At 43.0% G+C, this 23,917-nt stretch overlaps 1 protein-coding gene across 1 annotated transcript in view; it reads right to left on the bottom strand.

Annotated features, from left to right (window-relative positions):
- brf1b (BRF1 general transcription factor IIIB subunit b) overlaps positions 1-23,917 on the bottom strand; it is a 134,682-nt gene that overhangs the window by 100,464 nt on the left and 10,301 nt on the right. The window contains exons 3-6 of the mRNA XM_029733391.1: positions 14,970-15,050; positions 8,857-9,030; positions 4,097-4,128; positions 1,976-2,048 (exon numbers count right to left, since the gene is read on the bottom strand). Coding sequence (XP_029589251.1) covers positions 1,976-2,048; positions 4,097-4,128; positions 8,857-9,030; positions 14,970-15,050 — 360 coding nt within the window. The remainder of the gene's footprint in view (positions 1-1,975; positions 2,049-4,096; positions 4,129-8,856; positions 9,031-14,969; positions 15,051-23,917) is intronic.

Below are 23,917 nucleotides of genomic sequence, written 5' to 3'. Positions count from 1 at the left end.
CCCACTGGTAAAGTTGTAAAATGAGGTACTGCACTTGTCTTCACAATGTGTATGCTAATCAAATGGAAAAGTCTTAAGGGAGATCCTTGGGACGTCCAACTCTTGACTTCACCACATTGAAGTTGACATTTAAAATGGTTAGGGTTCAGGGTAGGGACGTCCCAAGGGTCCAACGGCTGCTGGCATATGTAAAAGTGCAAACACTCATATGGTCTGCATATTTCTTGGCAGGGTGATTCCAAAGACGGTACAGTATGAAGATAGGCAGAAACTGCTTCTCCAATAGAAATCCACGATCACACTTGACATTGGCGAGCTAAGCTCATGCGCAGAAACACTTCATCGGGTAAAACGGTCGTCTCGCGCCGAACTGCGCATGTGCAGACCGGCAAATCGAACACACTCATTCTATATAAAGTTGTTTTTGAATAAAAAGTTTGTCACAATGAGGTTAGAGTACCGTAAATTCCGGACTATAAGCCGCAACTATTTTTCCCAGCTTTGAACCTCGCGGCTTAAACAATGACGCGGCTAATATATGGATTTTTCCCGCTTTCAATTTTTATTTCTCCAAAAAAACACATTCTGTGACGTGCTCAGTTTTTTGGCGGCATGAAGCTTTCATTAGACCAATGAAATTGCCGAACGGGTTAAGGTCAAACAACTTTTTTGTTTACTGTTTAGATTAAATCGAGCGCTCTCAAACTTCCCATCATTCTGATTACGGTAGTCATTTTGTCACCCTCATCATGGCGAAGACATAGAAAAATGCATATGATGCAGCTTTCAAGTTGAAGGCGATTGATCTGGCTGTTTGAAAAGGAAATAGTGCTGCTGCACGGGAGCTTGGTCTTAATGAGTCGATAATAAGACGTTGGAAACAGCAGCGTGAGGAATTGACTCAGTGCAAAAAGACAACTAAAGCTTACTGCTAATTTTTTATTTTTTGTTACAAGCCGTGTTTCGTTAAAGCCTATTTATTTTTGTTACAAGGCGTGTTTCGTTAAAGCCTATTTATTTTTGTTACAAGCCGTGTCTCGTTAAAGCCTATTTATTTTTGTTATAAGCCGTGTTTCGTTAAAGCCTATTTATTTTTGTTACAAGCCGTGTTTCGTTAAAGCCTGTGTAAAGTTAATTTGTTTCAACGTACCGGTAGGCACCTGCGGCTTATAGACATGTGCGGCTTATTTATGTTCAAAATAATATATTTTTTTAAATTCAGTGGGTGCGGCTTATATTCAGGTGCGCTTAATAGTCCGGAAATTACGGTAATAACATGTTCAACCTACTTGAATCTAGGTTGTGCCTTTAGATTTTGAGAAACAGCTATGGAAGAATTTTTCACTTCTCTCCTTGACTTCTCATACCACAAACCCCAGCCTGGTCTTCTTGGTCTGCTTCGTAAGCGTTCCCGGAAGTCTCTTGATGTTGGGCCTCGGGGTTTAGAAACTCTGTGGTGATTCACTGTGATGTGTCCCATCCTTCAATAGTTTCTTTCCCTTTCTAGAAGATGACTCATCTATCCAGAATATCTATCTGTTATCCAGTCTTCCTTCAGTGGCCATAATTGAAATGAACTAGATATGGAAGGTACTTTTGGTCATTTAAAGTGTAGGGACATAAAATAGCCTTTTAGCTTTCAGTTGGTTTGTTAAAGAAAGAAAACAATGAGTGAGATACGTTTACAATCGGAAAGGATTGGATAGCTGTAACAAACAAGGCAAAGTTCCACCCAGCCTATCAGCAGTGAAGCAAGTATCATATTGCTTATACCTATCCAATCCCTTTGAGATCTGACCAAGTACTCACTGGCCAGGTTGGAGGGCTATGGATCGATTTTGGAATTCAGCCCTTGAGCTAAAATAAGGAGTAAGGTGACGTTGCCCCTAGACAATGATCTTGGGTCAGTTTTACATTTTCCCCACTAATGGTTAAGGCTAGGATAGTGGAAGTGGAAGCTGATCCTAGATCTTACCTATTGCTGGGGAGTTGATGCAGAGCTCTCGAGCCAGCAGGAGGAAGGTCTTCCCTAGGATGTACACGTTCACCTGTAAAGCGGAGGAGAGTTGGGCTCTGTTCCAAAACTTTAAGAACACATCCTTCCTGCCTGCCTACCTTGAAGAAATTCCTGATCGGATTGGTGAAAGCCATGTTATTTAACTGTTGCCCACACATATCAATGTGTGTTAGATCTGTGATTACATCAATGAAATAATGCACATCCTTCCCGCCTCCCTTCCTTCCCTGATCTGACGTGGCTGGATTGGTGAAAGCTATGTGTTAGAACCGTTGCTTAGACCTATTGATTTGTGTTAGATCAGTGATTATGTCAAGGAACGGAGGAAGGAAGGTTGTTCTTAAAGTATTCAAACGGGGCCTTGGCCCCGGTTCCAATAATTTCGAAACACATCCTTCCTTCCTTGAGGTAATCAATTATCTGTACCTACATGGGTGGATAAGTGAAGGTAATTTTTCCAATTACTTTGTCCAATCAACCCTTGGCAGATCAGTGATTTCTACAAGGAAGGAAGATTGCTTTGCTGTTGGCTAATTATAATTTAAAGCTTAATAGTTGTAGTCATATGAAAGTTAATTCAATTTCAAAGCAGCACAATTGAGGAATTGTATATGGAACTGGAGTAGGTAGAGAAAGTATGTTTATATTATGTTCATAGACGTAAAGTGTGTAGGGGGGTGAAGAGCACATTACTCAAAACCCTTCCACCCTGTGCCTTTCCCCCCAGTGTCATGAGAAGTTGCCCCCACTCTGTACACACTGATCTAAGGTCAATTGTGTATTCCCCGGCTAATGGTTAAGGTTAGGCTATGGGGTGTATCAGCTGTTCCCAGATCAGTGTCTATGGGCGACTTAGGACCCACTCGGTGGACCAGGGCCACATAGCACTGAGGATTCCGTAGCCTGGTCTTAAATCTGTTTGTGCTTTCTTGTAAAGTCATATGGTCGTTGTTTGGCATCAATGGCATGACAGCCACTATGGGAGTGGGCTATATAGCACAAACAGATCTGGGACCAGGCTAAGGATTCAGTGCATTGGTGGCATATTTCTGGAGAGGCTCAACCCTTGCCTGAACACGGCCTTCCAATACCAGACAGGGGTGAGTCTAGGGTGGGGGCCGTGCTCCCAGGACAGCTGGCCTGGACTGGGGGTAAAAATATTGCACTGCGCCAGCTGTGTCGGACAGAAACGCTTCCCCCAGGGACCCAACAATTGAATATTAAATTCTCTGCATTGAATTGACATACTCCTTCTGTCCTCTAGTGGCTGGATACCCCAAAGGAGATTAGGACTTTGTTCTTCATACATTTAATGATGTTTTGGGAGGTTTTATTATATGTGGAGATGAAATGAAAATGGTTTGGTTATGACGGATCTGAGATTTAAAATGTCCTTAATCTGCCTATCATTTGGTTTTTCATTTTTGGTAGGCAGTTCAGTTGTTTAATTTGGTGGTCAGCTGACTCGCTTGTGTCACACTCCCTGCAGACCACATCATTCATTGTGATGAGGCTATACCCAATGGCATTAGTATGTGGATATCACATATCACCTGGAGCCGTATGTTTTAAGCATCTCAGGCTAGGAGTGCAGCCCCCCCCCCCCCCCCCCCCCCCCCCCACTGTCCATGCAATCTATTTCACTGTAATCTAAAAGGCTAAACTGATCTTAAATCAGCACTCCTGCTCTGAGAAATGTCGTACATACGGCCCCTGGGTCAAATACATATGTCAAATACTTAAGAGCTGTGCATGATTTAGTCTGTGCTGTACAATGGATCCAATGGAGTAGTCCCAACAGTAACACTTTATCAGTAGTTAAAGGCAACCTTTACCTTACTTCCCTGAATGGTTGTCCTGCATGGCTACATTCCGTTTCTCTACCCCTCTCACAATGTGTACACTCAAGCACTACCCCTTATGGATTTAAAAGAAATTGACTGGTGCCAATAATAAGGTGGGAACTCCCTCCAGCCATGCTTTCACCAATCCGATGCTTTTAAATGAATGAGGAGTGAAGTGCACACATCTGGAGAAGGGTAGAGAATCGTAATGGACGAAGACATAGACTAAACGTACCTGTAGGAGATCACTCAGGTCCAGAAGCATGTCTGAAGAGGGAAGGAGCGTTAAGGAAGGAAAGGTGACAGCAACAAGGGCTTTACCGCAAAGAACAGAGATACACCATGGTTGTGTACAGTAGGCACTAAAAAGAAAATAAATGGTCTGAAACTGCGGGGTACTATATGAACTAAGTAGCATGACCCATTTCTCAATGGGTTCAGCACTTACAAATACTGTTCAGAGCAAAGTATACAACATTATTACAAGCCGAAGGCTATTTTAATTATTTATGTTTTTTGCCGAAATGGCCCAAATCGACCTGTCAATAACATTCTAAGAATGACCTAAAAAATGTATGCTTAATAATGCTAATAAGTAAGAGGTGCAATGTAATTTTCCATCAACAAAACTGAGAAAACAAATTCTAAAAAGGGAACGCCATCCTTTCAAACTGAAAATAATGTAAAAACATGAAATCTGGTGTTCAAGACAAGTAAGTAAGTCTAGGGCCTTAGAATTGTGCACTAGGTTTGTTTTTTGCCAAATACTACGGTGAGTGAGACGGTGCATACGTTGATGCCGGGGTCTTTCTGCAGTCAAGCATCGGGTGACTCAAACTCCCCTGATGCTTGGCCCCTTCGGCTGCCGATGCGCGGCTAAATATAGAACTGGTCCCGCAGTGCCTCAGCTCCGCCCTAGCAACCTGCAGACGAGTTCACCTAGAGACGGGACAGAGGGAGCGAAGTGGATTGACTCGGAAAGACTGTCGGCTGACGCTCACCTCACAACGCGGTGAATGGACGGAAGTGTGCAAGCACACACAGACGCACACACAGACTGGAACATACATTCCTAATTGGAACACAAACACACACCTGGAACACAAACACATATTAGAAATTACTACATACCTAGTGTACACGACTACTATACACATTGCAAACTTCACAGCCATACACACACCTGACCAACCTCTTATTTACCATTACAAACAACAGCCGAAAAACGTGCGCACACACACACACTAACCAACACACACTGGATAGGCTACATGAAAACAATCAACTGCCAGTTGAAAATACACACTTCCCTTCCACCCTCTGACCTACACACACGCTCGTACCTGAGCAACACACACACGGACACACAGACACCTGAGGTAACACACACGTAGCACGGGTGGCCGGCGGAGAGATTACAGGGTCCATTAATCTCAGCGGGGTGAGATTAGATTAGCGCCACAGAAAGGGAAAGGATAATCTGATAGTTCCGCCGCCATCCGACAGATAATGCAGGACCTTCGCTAAACCTCACACACTAGGGTTATGTTCCAAATGGCACCCTATCCCTACATAGTGCACTACTTCTGACCAGGGCACCCTATTCCCTAGATAGCCCTATGGGCCTTGGTCAAAAGTAGTGCAGGCACTACTAGCACTGATAACTACTTTGTTGACGGAAAATGTACTTGCTACGATTGTGATATTTTGTCACACCTAGCTATCTTAAAATGAATGCACTAATGCAGGGGTGTTTAACTAATTTAACTAAATTCGGTCTTCAATGAGTTCCAGAGGGTTGCACTGAAAATGTGCTATATTTCTTTGCTGTCAAAATTTGCAAAAATCTTTTCCTCTTTCCGTCATTTATGGTATTTTTTATGCTCCCTGACTGTCTAGTGATTTCAATAAACTTTATGAATGTAGGTCCATTGACTGTGCATAGTGATTATTAGCGAGCTGGACAGAAGAAACTGTTTGACACACCTGCACTAATGTAAGTTACAATGGATAATAGTGTCTGCTAAATTACCAACATGTATATAGGGAATAGGGTGCCATTTGAGATGCAGTCAATCACTCACAAGTAGGGGGTTGCCCTGCCGGTATCATAGTACTGTCAGTTGCCCATAGCTCGCTTTCAAAGAGGGTCGGACAGGCATGGGGCAATATTTTTACACTTTGGGTTAGTGATAAAATAGTTTTGGCGTTAAAAATAATAGGACAGCGACGAGATGTGTATTTGTTCCCAGAAAGCACTAACGAAAACGCTTATTTCCGAAGTGGTCCACGAGAAAAACACCTAGGAATTGTACCTTGCGTTGTTGTATTGATAGTTCTTCTCCAATGGACTCTTTGGGTAGTTCGAATCCACTGAGGATTTGAATAACAATATCAAGGAGAGTGATAGGTTAGACAATCCTGTATAACGCATTCGCCTTTGGGCGAGTGGTGTCAATGTTACTGGATGAATCCATGTAGATAAGGCTAGACAGTTCCCTTCAACGGTTGCCTGTGTGTACTGCAGTCTAGTAAAAGGGTGTGGTTGTGTGTAAATCAATAGGATTGAATGAAGCCCCTGAGGACCTGTATCTTTCTATCTGAGTCCCCTGTGACTAACCGGAGGAGCCCAACCCAAACCCGGCCTAACCCCCAAGGAAAGAGAGGTGCAACCTTCACCCAGCAACACCACAATACACAGACAACTAATGAGATTCTCTGGTGTTACACAAACACGTTGCTCTTTAGTACAGGCCTTGAACGTTACAGTGGTACAGAACCCGGGTTGGACTGCTGAAGTGACAAATGAAGACTTAGTATCACTACACTGTGAACCTAACACCAATAGTGATGTGGTGGTGGTCCCGTGTGGCTCAGTTGGTAGAGCATGGTGTTTGCAACGCCAAGGTTGTGGGTTCGATTCCCACGGGGGACCAGTACGGAGAAGAAAAAAATGTATGAAATGTATGCATTTACTACTGTAAGTCGCTCTGGATAAGAGCGTCTGCTAAATGACTAAAATGTAAATGGTGGTGCTATACACTGAAACAGCGACCTGAGAGGGGTGGCTAGAGGTAGGCCAGATACAGGCATCATCAAGTCACTGTAAGGTACAGTAATTCCTTTCTCCCCATCATTTAACCATATGTGGTTACCTCGACTGTAAATAGAATCTACAAGGTATATCATTATTGTTATTCTAAAAGAGTCCATGCAAACAGGGTAGCCTAGTGGTTAGAGTGTTGGACTAGTAACCGCAAGGTTGCAAGTTCAAATCCCTGAGCTGACAAGGTACAAATCTGTCATTCTGAATAGGCAGTTAACCCACTGTTCCTAGGCTGTCATTGAAAATAAGAATTTGTTCTTAACTGACTTGTCTATTTAAGTAAAAACACACACACATATATGAAGAAAATGCTGGTCAATAAGAAGACTTTCATGTTGCTTTTCAAAAGGTACTACTGAGCACAACCAGGGTGAGTAGAATCTCTGGCCAATCAGTGTGACCTTAATCAATTCACTTCCACGGGAGGAAGAAAAACAGCGGTACTCCAGACCTTCAGGCTTATATTTGAATATCCTTGATGTAGATCAGTCGAGGCTGGTGACACTTTAAATGGGAAGGACAGGCTCATAGTAATGGCTGGAACGGAGTTAATGAAATGGTCTCAAACACATCAAACACCTGGTTGCCATGTGTTTGATTCCATTCCATTCACTCCATTCATTAATATGAGCCGTCCTCCCCTCACCAGCCTCCTCTGATGTAGAATTACTTATGGTGGTCGTGTGGCGCTTGCATCGCCAAGGATAATGGGTCCAATTCCGCTGGGGCCACAACTCAAAATGCATCCACACATGACTAAGTCGCTTTGGATAAAAATGTCTGCCAAATGGCATATATTATATATTATTCCTCACACAGACAAGATGGCCTCCCTCTACGACAACAGTTTCACCAAACTTACACCTTTGTTTGCTTTACACTCGCCCACACTGTCGCACCTGAGAAAAACATTTGTTGTTCCACTCTCCACCGTTTAACAGCAATAACTAAAACGCTGATGACATCCTCAAGGTTGTGGAACTATAACTGAAATGGCTCTTACGGGATGAGGTGGGAGGGCAGGAGTGACGCTTCCTCAACGCGACACCAACAGAAAGCAGATGAGCTTCCTCAAAAGACCAATTAGTGAAAAAAGATCAGAATGGGGGCTGCCTGTGTAAACGCAGCCTATGTGATTTATAATCTGGATCAGGGTGATGTTGCCCCTAGTAGACACTGATCTTGGGTCAGTTTAGCATTTCCTCCACTAATGGTTAAGGTTATAATTGGGAGAGGCGAAGCTTATAATGCATTCTGATCACTGAGCGGTTCGATCCGGACGCTGCGGTAAACAATCCAGGTCTTCTGCGGCCTTGGAATTGGGAGGTGTGTCGTTGGACCTGATCGGAAAAGAATGGGTGCCGAGCATCCATCCACAATAACTCACAAACACAACCTCTCTATTACACACATGGATGCACAAACACATCCACAAATACACACATCCACAATAACACACACAGACAATACGTCACAAATACAATCATTCTCTCTTTCTCTAATCTCCCGTGGGCAGATTCTGCGTGTAGACCGAAGAATCTGCCGGGACTGAATGAGATGCGAGAGATAACGAACAGCCTTAGTTCTGTTTTTTGTCACTGGTTATTCTGATGTATCTGGATTGGGCGAAGGCGGTGCTTCACCTCGAGTGCTTCGCGCATGTACCCACACAGATTTCTTTAGCGAGGGTGGAAACTTAGTTTTTGTCAGAATTTCTAACACATATGAACACATTTCTAGGTTAACAGAGATTACCCTTTCTTTCACACATACAGTACTCAAAAACACACACACACACGTTAATCTGTAACCATTGATATGCCTTGGAAACACCGTCACCCCAACCCCCTATGGTAAAAGACAATCTCCCCCCCCAGTCCAAAGGATACGGGGCGTGCCCTCAGTCCGGCAGACCAAGTAGAGGCAGGCGGCGATGACGTGCGCCATCTTGCGTCCGCGCGTCAGGTGCTTGCTCACCACCATCTTAAAGAAGTTGAAGGCCGTGTCCAGGCAGTGCTGGTTGAGCTGCAGCTGGCTGCCCAGGTTGTGGATCTGCCGCTTGCCTGTGGACCGAAACACACGCACGCACGCACGCGCACACACACACACACACACACACACGTTAGGGTAAATAGTTACACACACATGGGTAGGTGTAACTTACACACACACACACACACACAAACACAGACACGGATAAATAGTACACCCACACACACTAGACTACTAGTGTTTTGGGTTGCCAGCAGCGGTGATGTCATGAGCGTGAGAGCGGGGCAGACAGGCCCTGTTAATAGGGCCTGACAACCACCCCTGTGCTTCTCCCAGGCAGAGAGAGAGACAGCTGTGTACTTACCAGAGAGAAGCCATCTGCAGCACAGCCTCTCACACACACACACGCACACGCACACACGCACAAATAAGCAAAATCCATGAACACACAGATGGTAATACAGAACACACATACTGTATACAGCAACTCTAGTCCAAACACAAACATAGGACTTTACTATAAAACATATGCATGTTCAGTTCCATTCCCTGTAGTAGGATATATTTGTGTTAGGCTGTCAATAAACCCGTCTCAATTGACATTAACATCTCCCTCGACGTCAGCAAGACCAAGGTGCTGATTGTGGACTACAGGAAACAGGGACGGGTGAACACCCCCAACATTCACAAGACAGATTACCTGGACGTGTACTCTGAGCATGCGCTGACCAACTAGCATGTGTCTTCACAGACATTTTGAACCTCTCCCTGTCCGAGTCTGTAATACCAATATGTTTTAAGCAGGACACCATAGTGCCCAAGAACACGAAGGTAACCTGCCTAAATGACTACCGGCCCATAGCACTCACGTCTGTAGCCATGAAGTGGTTTGAAAGGCTGGTCATGGCTCACATCAACACCATCATCCCAGAAACCCTAGACCCACTCCTGCCATCCAGGACCTCTATACCAGGCGGTGTCAGAGGAAAGCCCTAAAAATTGTCAAAGACTCCAGCCACCCTAGTCATAGACTGCTCTGTCTGCTACCACACGGCAAGCGGTACCGGAGTGCCAAGTCTAGGTCCAAGAGGCTTCTAAACAGCTTCTACCCCCAATCCATTAGACTCCTGAACATCTAGTCAAATGGCTACCCAGACTATTCACATTGCCCTGGGCTTGTAAGTAAGCATTTCACTGTAAGGTCTACACCTGTTGTATTCAGCGCATGTGACTAATAACATTTGATTTGATTTGATCCACATTGACGGGGCAGCAGCGGAGAGGGTCAAGTGCTTCAAATTCCTCTGTGTCCATATCCCTGTGGACTTAACATGGTCTTCCCACCCCTCAGATCCTTAACAACTTTTACAGCTGCACCATCGAGAGCATCCTGACTGGTTGTATCACCATCTGGTATGGCAACTGCACCACCCTCGACCGGAAGGCCCTACAGAAGGTGGTGCGGACGGCCCATCTAGGACATACATGCCAGGCAGTGTCTGAGAAAGGCCTGAAAAATTGCCAAAGACTCCAGCCACCAGAGACATGGACTGTTCTTAATCTCCATGCTTCCGTCTGGCAGGCGGTACCGGTGCATCAAGGATCAGAACAACAGACTCCTAAACAGCTTCTATCCTTTGGCCATAAGACTGCTAAATAGATAACAACTACTGCTCTCCCTCACACCAACGCTGCTGCTAAAATTATTATTGATTAGATTCATTACTACCGCTTCGCTGCTGTTCATTGATTATTGACTTCCACTACCATTTATCTATCTATATATCCTGCTACTGGTCACTATTACTCCTGTTTACATGTATTGCCATCATTATATTACCATAAGTATTTATATATTCCTGCTACCAGTCACTTTTCAGCCGTGTTTACATGAATATCCGCATTTCATGCCTACACTGACACTCACACTAACACTTGCATACATACACACACACACACCACCACACACACACACCCACCCACCTCTTATGCTGCTGCCATACTGTTTACTAGTGTTATTATTATTTATCCTGCTACCAGTAACTTTCTCGTAATCTCTGCCTACATGTAAATATTTACCTCAAATACTCCAGTATCCCTGCACATTATACATTTGGTACAATCATGGACCCTATAGCTTCCATTCTTATTTCTTGTGTTTTTTTTTATTACTTATTCTATTTGATATTGAAAACTGCACTGTTGGGTAGGGCTTGCAAGTTCAGCATTTCCCTGTACTTTTGAATGTGACAAATAAAACTTAAAACAAATATGAGCGACAAGACAAAAAAAAAGGTATGAGAGCTGTATAAGTAATGTTTAGTGTGGCAATCAAAGATACACTCAACTATTGACGGTAACAAACTCAGTTATGGTTACTAATGACTGTTTATGAGCAAGTGTGTGAGTATGACTGTACACAAACATACACACACACAAACACACACACTCAACCTCTGGAGACTGTAGAAATGTGGCTTGGCCCCTAAGACCCTCGCAAACTTTTACAGATGCACCATTGAGAGCATCCTGTCGGGCTGTATCAACCCCTGGTAAGGCAACTACAGGGCTCTCCGGAGGGTGGTGCAGTCAGCCCAACGCATCACCGGGAGCACACGGTCTGCCCTTCAGGACACCCGGTGTCACAGGAAGGCCAAGAAGATCATCAAGGACCTCAGCCACCCGAGCCACGGCCTGTTCATCCCGTTATCATCCAGAAGGCGAGGTCAGTACAGGTGCATCAAAGCTGGGACCGAAAGACTGAAAAACAGCTTATATCTCAAGGCCATCAGACTGTTAAATAGCCATCACTAGCTGGCCTCCACCCAGTACCCTGCCCTGCACTTAGTCACTGTCACTAGCTGGCAAACACCCGGTTACTCAACCCTGCACCTTAAAGGCTGCTGCCCTATGTACGTAGACATGGAACACTGGTCACATTAATAATGGAACACTGGTCACTTTAATAATGTTTACATACTATTTGACCCACTTCATATGTATATACTGTATATTTTAGTCATGGCCATCCTATTCAACTATTGCTGTACATACAGTGCCTTTGGAAAGTATTCAGACCCCTTTCCACATTTTGTTACGTTACAGCCTTATTCTAAAATTGATTAAATAAAAATGTTTCCTCATCAATCTACACACAATACCCCATAATGACAATGTGAAAACAGGTTTTTAGAAATTTTTGCAAATGTATTAAAAATAAAAACAGAAATACCTTACAGTAAGTATTCAGACCTTTTGCTATGAGACTCAAAATTGAGCTCAGGTGCATCCTGTTTCCATTGATCATCCTTGAGATGTTTTTACAACTTGACTGTAGTCCACCTGTGGTAAATTCAATTGATTGGACAGGATTTGGAAAGGCACACACCTGTCTATATAAGGTCCCACAGTTGACAGTGCACGTCAGAGCAAAAACCAAGCCATGTGGTTGAAGGAATTGTCCGTAGAGCTCCGAGACAGGATTGTGTCGAGGCACAGATCTGGGGAAGGGTGCCAAAACATTTCTGCAGCATTGAACACAGTGGCCTCCATCATTCTTAAATGGAAGAAGTTTGGAACCACCAAGACCCTTCCGAGAGCTGGCTGCCAGGCCAAACTGAGCAATTGGGGGAGAAGGGTCTTGGTCAGGAAGGTGACCAAGAACCCAATGGTCACTCTGACGGAGTTCCTCTGTGGAGATGGGAGAAACTTCCAGAAGGACAACCATCTCTGCAGCACTCCACCAATCAGACCTTTATGGTAAAGTGACCAGACGGAAGCCACTCCTCAGTAAAAAGGCACATGACAGCCCGCTTGGAGTTTGCCAAAAGGCACCTAAAGACTCTCAGACCATGAGAAAAAATATTCTCTGGTCTGATGAAACCAAGATTGAACTCTTTGGACTGAATACCAAGTGTCACGTCTGGAGGAAACCTGGCACCATCCCTATGGTGAAGCATGGTGGTGGCAGCATGCTGTGGGGATGTTTCTCAGCGGCAGGGACTGGGAGACTAGTCTGGAGTGAGGCAAAGATGAACGGAGCAAAGTACAGAGAGAGATCCTTGATGAAAACCTGCTCTAGAGCGCTTAGAACGTCAGACTGGGACGAAGGTTCACCTTCCAACAAGACAGCAATCCTAAGCACACAGCCAAGACAACGCAGGAGTGGCTTCGGGAGAAGTCTCTGAATGTCCCAGCCAGAGTCTGGACTTGAACATCTCTGGAGAGACATGAAAATAGCTGTGCAGTAACACTCACAATCCAACCTGACAGAGCTTGAGAGGACCTGCAGAGAAGAATGGGAAAAACTCCCCAAATACAGATGTGCCAAGCTTGTAGCGTCATACCCAAGAAGACTCGAGGCTGTAATCGCTGCCAAATGTGCTTCAACTGAGTAAAGGGTCTGAATACTTATGTAAATGTGATAAAGCTGCTTTTGCTCTGTTAATTGAAATGCATTCCAGGTGACTACCTCATGAAGCTGGTTGAGAGAATGCCAAGAGTGTACAAAGCTGTCATCAAGGCAAAGAGTGGCTACTTTGAAGAATCTAAAATCTAAAATATATTTTGATTTGTTAAACACTTTTTTTGGTTACTACATGATTCCATATGTGTTATTTCATAGTTTTGATGTCTTCACTAGTATTCTACAATGTAGAAAATAATAAAAATAAAGAAAAACCCTTGAATGAGTAGGTGTGTCCAAACTTTTGACTGGTACTGTACATATACACATATATATACTCCGGATTCCAACATTGCTTGTCCTACTATTTCTTAATTCCATTCTTTTACTTTTAGATTTGTGTGAATTGTTAGATACTACTGCACTGTTGGAGCTAGGAACACAAGAATTTTGCTGCACCCGCAATAACATCTGCTAAATATCTGTATGCGACAAATAAAATGTGATTTACATGTGTTCACGCATACTGGTATGTGAGTTGGATGTGCATATATGTGAGTGTGTGTTTGTGTGTCAGGCAGGTTAGTCTGGAATGCAGAGTGGAGTGAAGGCCGGTCACCAGTGTCAGTGAACCATTCAAGTCACCACCAGAAATAACCCCAAAAGCTTTTAAGAGCATTAATCGTTCTATTCTGGAACCTCTGTGTGTGTATGTGTATATGCGTACATATGCATATGCAACTACCCATGCGTGTTTACGCAACTACTCGTGCATGTGTATGTGTTTCTGTGTGTGTACCCCCACCTCCCCCGCCCCACTAGCTCCCCTCAGTCTCAGGAGAGTTTCATCCTGTGTGTTTGGATGGCAGAGAGTGTCGGATTAGATGTGAATCGTGTGTGTGGTGCGTGCATGTGAATAAGTGAATGTGAGGTTTGTGTGTGTGCATGTGAGAGAGAGAGAGAGAGAGAGAGAGAGAGAGGGACAGTGTGTGTGTGTGTGTGTTCTCTAACAGGTATGTACTTGTTCACAGTGATCTCCACAAACTATAAATCCTCAAGGCCGGGAAAATTTCTCATCAAACCTCTCTCTCTCTCTCTCTCTCTCTCACACACACACACACACACACACACACACACACACACACATCAATTTGAGACATGCACCAAACTAGCCTCTCCATAAAACTGTCTTCTATACAATGATTGGATATGAAACTGTCAAGTAAACCAACTTCCCAAAATGTAATCTCAGATTTTATATGATAACAGACCAAATGAGACCAAAAACATCCTGGTTAATTTCACTCACTATCTCACAACCAATCATTCAGTTTCCTGCTTTTGTTTGGTCCCCAGATAAAGAGTTATGCATACAGGGGTGAATCCCAAATTCCATTTAAGTCACATTTTCACTTAATCTCCCATTGACATCAATGCATTAAGTGAAAATAGGTCTTAATTGGCAGGATTCGCCCAAGAATGTATATTAGTTGGAATAGTGAATCATGTCCACTCTATGTGTTGCACTTCTATCTCCAATATGCTGAACAAGCCTCAGCTGTTTTGAGAAGGAGAGAGGGCATGGTGGGTTTAGTCAGGACTCACCGTTCTGCAGTGTCTGAGCACGGGACTCTTTTCCAAGGCTGGTGTGGAACCCAGTACCCAGGACTGGGGCTTTCACTGGACCTGGAAGGAGATCAATATATTAATAATGGATAATAATATTAATATTACAAAATAAAATAATAATAACAATCACAACAATAGATTTTTTTCAGGTACTCAAAGCACTTTTCATTGTATTGGGAGAATATAATCATCCACTACCAATGTGTAGAAGCACCTACCTGGCTAATGCCACTGAAGCCATTCGCCTTTCTGATGTCAAACACAAAAGAGCTGACAAAAATGTTCTGTCAAATTAAAAAGTCATTATTGCAAATTATAACTACATAATTGCTAACCACTCAGCATATTTGAAGAGAGCCAATATATTTTACCAAACATTAGTCTATTTTGAATGAGTTTATTTTTAATCAGCATATGTAAAACAATGTTAATTTACAGAAGACGTTTGTTTGCGTTCTAAATCTCAGAGTATAAAACCAATGAATATTGCCATCTGGTGGTTTGTGATAGCTAGACAGCACAGCTCAGCAAGAGACTAGATAAAACACAGGCTTAAGACAATTTACCTCCCTCTTCTGGCTTTTTACTGTGATAAACATAAGATTTTGCTTCTACAAGACCAACGTTTCCCAAACTCGGTCCTGGGACCCAAAGGGGTGCACGTTTTGGTTGTTGCCCTAGCACTACACAGCTGATTCAAATAATGAACTCATCATCAAGTTTTAATTATTTGAATCAGCTGTGTAGTGCTAGGCTAAATCAATTTCATATTCAACCACCAAATATAACATTTTGTGCAGTTGGCTATGCATACCCAAATAAGCTTCACTCCTTTCGTAAGAAACAGTGCCAATGGAAGTCATCAAAATTTTAACAAAGCAATCAAGTTCAATCAGTTGCACCTGGTTCCCATTCGGCCTCCTTCTTCTGGTGGTGATTAGTCTACCTGTGACTGAATTATTTTTGTCCCTTTGGTTCGTAGCAAGGGAGTTTCAAAGCAACTAGTTTTGCTTTTCTTGCTGTCTTTATTTTCTGCTACTATCTGACCAGTACTAGTATTGTTTGCTGGGGATTTGTATAGCGAAATGATGGCTGCAAGCCTTGTCATAAGTATTGGGTAAGTTTGATTTTCTTAAATTCTGAGTTTGAAGTCACTTGGAAAAATGCTAAACAATTTTGATGGGTTGCAGTTCTCCATGATTTTACCTGTGAGAAATGGCAGATACTAATTTAAGTTTCTCCCAGACTAGCATTGCTTTATTTGGGGGTTCTTGGAAGTCCCAAAGGTTACAGTATTCCAGAAGGTATGCAGAGTTCTTTTCATTGATCAAGGTCTGCATGAGTCTTCTAATGTACCCTAACCTGTATTCTCTCGTGTAGGAGTGGCTATACAGTCAGAATGTCGGGATCGATACCTGTGGGTGCATGTTGGTTTGTCTGGCAACGCCCCTCAGTTTGAGGCTGTAGGTGGGTGATAAGGTTTTAGTATTTAGTTGTATTACTTTTGACCTTGCTTAAAGTATAGCTCAATTTCATTTAAACGGTTATGAGTGAAAGATTTGGTGCCCTCAGTCTTAGATAGTGGGTCCTCAATATTGGCATTAATGAACATAGTAGGCAATAAGTATCCTATAGTAGGGTGGAGTATATTTGTTTAATGTAATTGATGCGCAGAGTGAAATGTAGCGTCCTCTTCTCTGCAGATGCGGCTGGTGTGCATCCCATAGATGAAAAGAATGCATCCCGGTGTGGTTACACCATCAGCACCTTCAAGATGGATGGCTACACCACTCTCAGGGCTTCCTACTTCTCCTGTCACACTGACAACCAGGTAGCCTATTGGTGCATCCCAATATCTCATTCCTTCTGAAGTGTTCACTACTTCCCGCAATGTAAAAGCATTGGATTGGTGGAGGCATGGGCTAGTGGGAGTTTCCATGATAACAAGTGAACACTTTAGGGGAGGGGATAATTGGGATATACCCTATGTCTCACTCTAGGACAGCAGAGTTCTAAAGTCTTAGCCCAACCTGACTCAATGAATCAAGGGTGGTTTGATGATTTGAATGAGGTGGTAAATAGGGTGTGTTGGTATAAGGGATGGAACAAAAAGGTGCAGGCTGAGGACCCGGACTCAAAACTCCTGTCTTCCCATACTGAACTGTCATCTTGCTGAGCTGATCAAACCTGATGACTAACAAATATTTGCTGTTTCAGAACGATGAGATATTCACCTTCCAGCTCAATATCATTGTCATGGATGCCAAAGACCGACAGTCGCGCTACCCTTTGTCTCAGACCTGCTCCCTGCTACTGCCCTGGTCCCAACGGGAGGTTATATGTGAAGAGGACTACATGGAGGTACAGTAAGGCTGCCTATTCTGGTCCTGGGGGCCTAGCCCAGTGGCATACTGGGTTTCACACTGAGTAGAAACAATTTGCTTTGTCAAATGAACTCTGATAAATACCCACTCAAATTAGTACGTTTTTGACCATTATTTAAGATTCAAACTAATTGCTTGATTTAGAACTTCTGCTGGCATATAGTGGGCCTCCAGAATTGGAAAATCCATCAAATTGTTTTTCTTCGACAGTTAGATGACCCCTCTTAAATATAGTCCTATGTCCCTTAGGTAACTGTGGGGAGAGATGTGCCTTGTACTACCTCTGAAGGAACCTCAAAGGAAGCATGGAGGGCTGCCCATTCTGTTGTGAGCCACATCCTTTAGAAGCATTCAACATTTCTTAAGTATAATCTTTGCATTGAAATATGTTTGCTGTTGACTCAATACTGAATCCTCTCTTAGGCCCAAAATATAGCCAATTCTGCATGGCAGGTAATTTTCCTAAAGAATGAGGATGAAATGGCCACCATGCCCATCACCGAAGCCCATCGACTGGGTTACGAACTGAGTGCCACTCCGAAAAGGGTTGTCTTCCGCTCTCCCTACAGACAAAACCACTCGGAAATCGTAATGGTGAGTATTTCAAGAAATGCTATGCGTTTCAGTACTCTGCGCTGATCTGAAAACAATATTGAAAGAAACATGGTGGGAGCCCTCAAGACGCTTGCTCTTATAGCGGTGTATTCCCAATCAGTGCAGATGAGGAAAAGCAAGAAATGTTGAACTTCTAAAATATAATAAATTATAAGGCCTAAAACTGGCAGAACCTTTTCCCAAACATTCTTTCTACTCTCAGGTTGACGGTGTTGCGGTGGAGGTCATTCACGGGACAGTGTTCTTCAGTCAGAAAATGATGGTGGTCATGATTGACATATCTGTGGCCTGCACCATAAGTATATTTATTTGTATTCCCCTATATCGCTAAAGAATGGTCTTTAACAATGCCACTACCATTAGCTGCAGCAGATTTTTTGATAACTCCATGCAAATTAGTTTTTTTATATTCAAATATAATGCACATAATAATCCAGGACAACTGTGGATTAATAGTTCTTCAGATAAGCCATGAAATTGTGCTTCTATGACCAGGTTTCCAGTGAAGTACATGTAGGATAAATGACAGGCCTGATGAAAACTGAACATTCTGTTAAACTTTCCAAATGTTGACAAAACAAAATGCATAAGATGGGATCATTTTGTCAGTAAATTATGAGAAATGTCAAACTCTTTAACGCGCAAATGTTGATATAATAACCATATCGAGAACTTGTGTGGTTCTCCCACTACGACTGGTCCGGCAAGCATGCAGTTTACTAGGCTACTGATGAAATGAATGAACTTCACTGGGTGGTGAAAGTACAAGGAGGTGCGCTTGATGCTCCTTTCCAATAAATATCGGTCTTATTCTGGTGACATGATGATCGGTGCTTGGCTTCTGTTTGACAAATAAATACTCGCTCTTTTGATACATTTTCTCATGTAGGCTATAAGTGTGCTCTTGGCAGCAGCGCCATCTGCGCGTTTTTGGCTAGCGCGAACATGCCACTAACAGTGGGTACGCTCTTAACATTTTTGAACTATTAGTTGAAAATGCAATTGAAATCCATTTAATTAGTTTTTTTTATTCAGTACATGGGAATATTTTTACGTCCACTGTCATCTGCAACAATTTGATGGAAACATCTCTGAAATGCCAGTTTTATCCAGACTTCAGAATATTCGCATGAAAATATGTCGCCAATTAGATGGAAACGTAAATACAATCACTCATCCACCTCTTGAAAGGCATTGGCATTTGAAAGAAATTCTGTTGTAATCGCTGAACTATTTCAAATTGATTACTTGTTTAAGATGTACATAGTGGAATTTGAAAATAGAGTACTCATTTAGTGATCATGTACAATCCTTCAATCGAGTACTTGTGCTCATCCCTACACTGTTAACCAGAGTTATTCAAATCTGAGCCTGGACGTTCGGAGTAGCCCTACTGATGGTTTAATGTTCTACCTGATAATGAAGGTCTAAATATGTCGCTGATTGGCGACGTGTCTACCATTCTAAAGACTTGCATTGCTTTCTCGATCTCAGACCCAGGATACTTTGACGGGGTCATGCTACTCTGGGAGACCCCCAGGATCATGACACCGTTGGTTCACAGCGGCTTTGGCTTTGAGAGCAAGCAGATCAACGTGGGCGTGGAGAGCCAACTGCTAGACGAGGGCACGGCGAGGGCCAGGGGCTACACTCTAGAAGTCAAAGGGCTCATGGTACAGATGGGTGTCCCCTTTGGTGCCGAAGGAGGATATAGGAAGGTAAAGGCCACTGAACTTTAGCTCCAATCTGGGTTCAGACACAGCCTGGGTGGCAGTCTGTTTCTGCTCAACTACAAACTCCTTATGGAATTGTCATGCCAAACATAGTTTGACAATGGAGTAGGCAAAAGCGAATACTGATCTAGCCTAGGTTCAACTGGTGCCAGGTTTTCAAACTGCGGCCCAGGAGAGCTGCTGGGTGTAAAGGCTTTTTTTTTTTCAGCCCAGCACTAAGATAATGCTTGTTTAAAGGTCCAATACAGCTGTTTTATTTCACAATATCAAATCATTTCTGGGTAACAATTAAGTAAATTTTTGTGATTAAAGAAACGAATGACTTCTTAACCAAGGGCAATTTTTCAAGAAAATATCTTGCTAGGACTGTGGGAGTGGTCTGAGTGGGGAGGGGAAATCAGAAAATTAGCTGTTATTTGCAGTTTGAAACTTTTTATTTTTTTTAATTGGTCTATTAAGTAATTTACCGCATAGTGACTTCAGGCCTAATCTTTCACCTGGACCACAATTGAGCAAGTATTTTTGTGCTGGGCTGAAACACAAGCCTGCACCAAGTAGCTCTCTGGGACTGGAGTTGGAAGACCTGATCTATAGTGAACAAAAATAAACGCAACAATTTCAATAATTTTTACCAAATTACAGTTCAATTGACTGATTTCGTTATATGAAATGCATTCATTAGGCCCTAATTTATGGATTTCACATGACTGGACTGGGGTGCTGCCATGGGTGGGCCTGGGAGGGCATAGGCCCCCCCACTGGGGAGCCAGGCCCAGCTAATAAGATTTTATTTATTTTTTTCCCCACAAGGGCTTTATTAGACATACTCCTCAGTTTCATCAGCTTACAAGGTGTCTGGTCTCAGATGATCCTGTATGTTAAAGTCCTAGACTGGTGTGGTTACATGTGGTCTGCGGTTGAGAGGGTGGTTGTAAGTACTGCTAAATTCTCTAAAATGACTTTGGCGGCAGCTTATGGTAGAGAAACTCTCTGGCAACAGCTCTGGTGGACGTTCCTGCAGTCAGCATGACAATTGCAAGCTCCCTCAATGTAGACATCTGGCATTTTATTGTGCCCAGCACAAGGTGCACCTGTGTAATTATCATAAAGTTTAATCAGCTTCTTGATATGCCACACCTGTCAGGTGGATGGATTATGTTGACAGAAGAGAAATGCTCATTAACAGGGATGTAATCAAATTTGTGTACACAATGAGAAATATGCTTTGTGCATATGGACAATATCGGGATCTTTTTATTTTTGGTATAATATATTCATAGATAATGTTTACCTAGTGTGCTTTTAAACTTGAATTCATTCTAAAACTAGTGTTGCTTATTCTCGACAGCTTGAAGTGCAAATTAACACAGTAAACTGTGTTTTTAGAGTTTGGTGACAAACAATATCTACCGAGAGATGTACGTGGCTTTCCTGTTCTATGAGCATGTGTTCTCTCATGTCTACACTGATGGTAGCACTGTTGAAACGAGACACCGGCTGCTCAGGGTAGTGGACACTCCATTGCTGTGCCGGCACCCCTTCACTGTTGACGTCGACGCCCTTCCTCCATACCACAGTATGTTCATCCTTTTTGCACATAACGAACATGTGGTTACAATAACCAAGGTGTTATTTCCAATGTGCTTTGTGGCATTTCTGATTTCTTATTAATCCTGGTTATTTGGCTACTTAACTATTTCCTCCATTACTCCTCCAGAGACCAGCTTTGAAGAGCATACGTTCAACGTGTACTTGGGGAACATTCCTCACGATGTGGCTCTGATGGGAGTGAAGTTGAATGAAAAGCAGTTCTCTGTGTCAGACGCTGCAGAACATGGCTACGCCATCAGTAAGATCGTCCATGCCAATGGCACCCATGCCTATACTATCAGGGTTCCTTTTGACGACAAGGCTGTGCATAGGACGGTGAGTACATTTTGGATCAAACACATTTCCATAAATGGAGCTTATAGTCATGAATTGCAACTTTTGAAATAATACTAGATTTAAAAAAATGTTTTTCTTAATAGTATTTAGGTGAGGGGCTCTTCCAGTACTCCATGGACATGAACTACACGTTAAGCATCATGCCCCAGGAAGAGGCTTACTACCATCTAGCCTCTGTTATGGAACAGCTCAGCAATGCATGTAAATACTTGATTTGAAGACCTCTTTATATTTTACTTTGAAGACCTTGCTAAAGTAACTTGCTTACAAAAATCTGCATTCTCACCCCAGTCCCTCCTGAGCTCAAAGGGGTTTGCACAAGAGGGGGCATTGTCTTTGACATGACCCAGCCAAGACTGGGATACCTGTGGGAGATCGGGGTCGGTCATGACCCTCTAACACCTGAGCTGGTGGCTGAAAGAGGGTACAACCTGCGAAACGAAAGTCATATTTTGACCTTGGAGGTGCCACTGTTCACTGTTGGCTACACTTATGAGGTACAGTATGTTGTCAATTCTAAAGCACTGTTTCTCAATCCATTCCTAGGGGAAACCCAAAGGGTACACATTTTTGGCCTAGCCCAGCTCTAAAACACAACTGATTCAGCTATTTTCCAAGCCTGTGATTAGCTGTATCTGTTGTGTTGATGCTGGTCTAGAACAAAAAAGATCAGTGTCTCAATCTATTCTTAGGCAGTGGTTCCCAAACTTTTTGGCTCACCCCTATACATTTGTGTCACAGCTTGTGTTCCCCATACCCAACACTCACGCATTTATATTTTTTTAAAGCCCTATTGCTATACAATGATGTACACACATATATATTTGTTTGCATTTCACTTCATACTTTTATTTGGTCATTTACATGGGTAATTACCATAAACCTATTTTTAATCTATACTCTAATGAGATGGATGAGCCTGATGCTGGGAACACAGCATTTGTATTCAGAGCTTTATGCTTGACACAGATAAAAGTAGTTAATGTTCCACTCTCGTGAGTCGTAACCATTTAATGTATTTAAGTGCGGGAAAAGTAGTTTCACAGATGAAAAAGCAATCAGTTTATCAATGCGATTTCAGATGCGAATCCCGGTTATTCTCCTGCGATTGACAGACAGAATTCAACCAGCGGGGTTGTGGCAAAGGCTGCACGCAAGGTCCTGTCACTGGACAGTTCCAGGAATACTGTAGCTCTGATGACAGCGGTGGTGGCAATGAACGGTTGCTGGCTCCAGTCGTGGTTTTCGTGGCCTCTGAAAGTACCTCCTGAAATGTCCATTAAGTTTTGGAGGTGATGAGTGATTGTTGCTTTTTGTAACATCCAGGTGCAGTTCATTCTCCTCAACTGAATCAGACCCTTGTTTACCCATCTGTACACACGCCCATACAGTTCTCCCAACACAGCCCCTCATCCCTCATCTTCATCAAATTTGTTGAATGTCCCCTCAAGCACACTGCAAAATAACACCTCTTCATGTAGTTTCCCTTGATGGCAGTATTTGACGTATACGAGAAGGTGAGCTGCATGTGACATCAGTTGACTCATCTAGTTGTAGAGCAAATTTCCCACTTTTTTTTTTTTGATCAATTGCTGACGCTTTCTCTTTTCACTTCATATATTCGCCGGGCAAGTGTTATCAGCCAGCGGGATTTGCTTGAGCTGACTCGCTATTTTCTCACATGCCTATTGCTGCGAGGAGATTGAGTCTCACCAATAGTATATGGCTTTTTAGATCTCTCGTATTTGAGATGACACTTAATAACAAACAGCTTGGGCAGTGGTTGTAGTCTGTGGTCAATGCATGCTTTTGGCCACGCAAATCTTGCTCTTAGCCATGGCCAAAATCCACCGGTTTATCAGCGTTGCATGTTTGTGTAAATGTCTCTTCAGTTTCACTGGCTTCAAACTTCTTTTTTTTTAGCACATGCAACACATTGTGGATGTGGCTCCCCAATCAACAATGAGACATGTGAAACCATACTGAATGTAATCGCCTTTCTCTTTGCTGATTGAGTGCCAGCTCACCCTTGCACTCCTTTCCCACTGGTACTAGGGTCTCACCCGCCGGGCGCCTCGCTCGGCCTATCAGATGGCGGTTCATCTGTTGTAGATTCACCCTCATTAATGGTTGCATTGTCTTTATTTTTGTAAATCAGCCACTGGTTCATATGAGGAAACCAGTCAACTGAAATAAATTCATTAGGCCCTATTCTATGGATTTCACATGACTGAGTATACAGATA

The sequence above is a fragment of the Salmo trutta genome, chromosome 35, assembly GCF_901001165.1.
Source record: "Salmo trutta chromosome 35, fSalTru1.1, whole genome shotgun sequence".
Classification (NCBI taxonomy): domain Eukaryota; kingdom Metazoa; phylum Chordata; class Actinopteri; order Salmoniformes; family Salmonidae; genus Salmo; species Salmo trutta.
The sequence above is the reverse complement of the archived record's forward strand: the minus strand, read 5'-3'. Positions and strand labels throughout refer to the sequence as shown.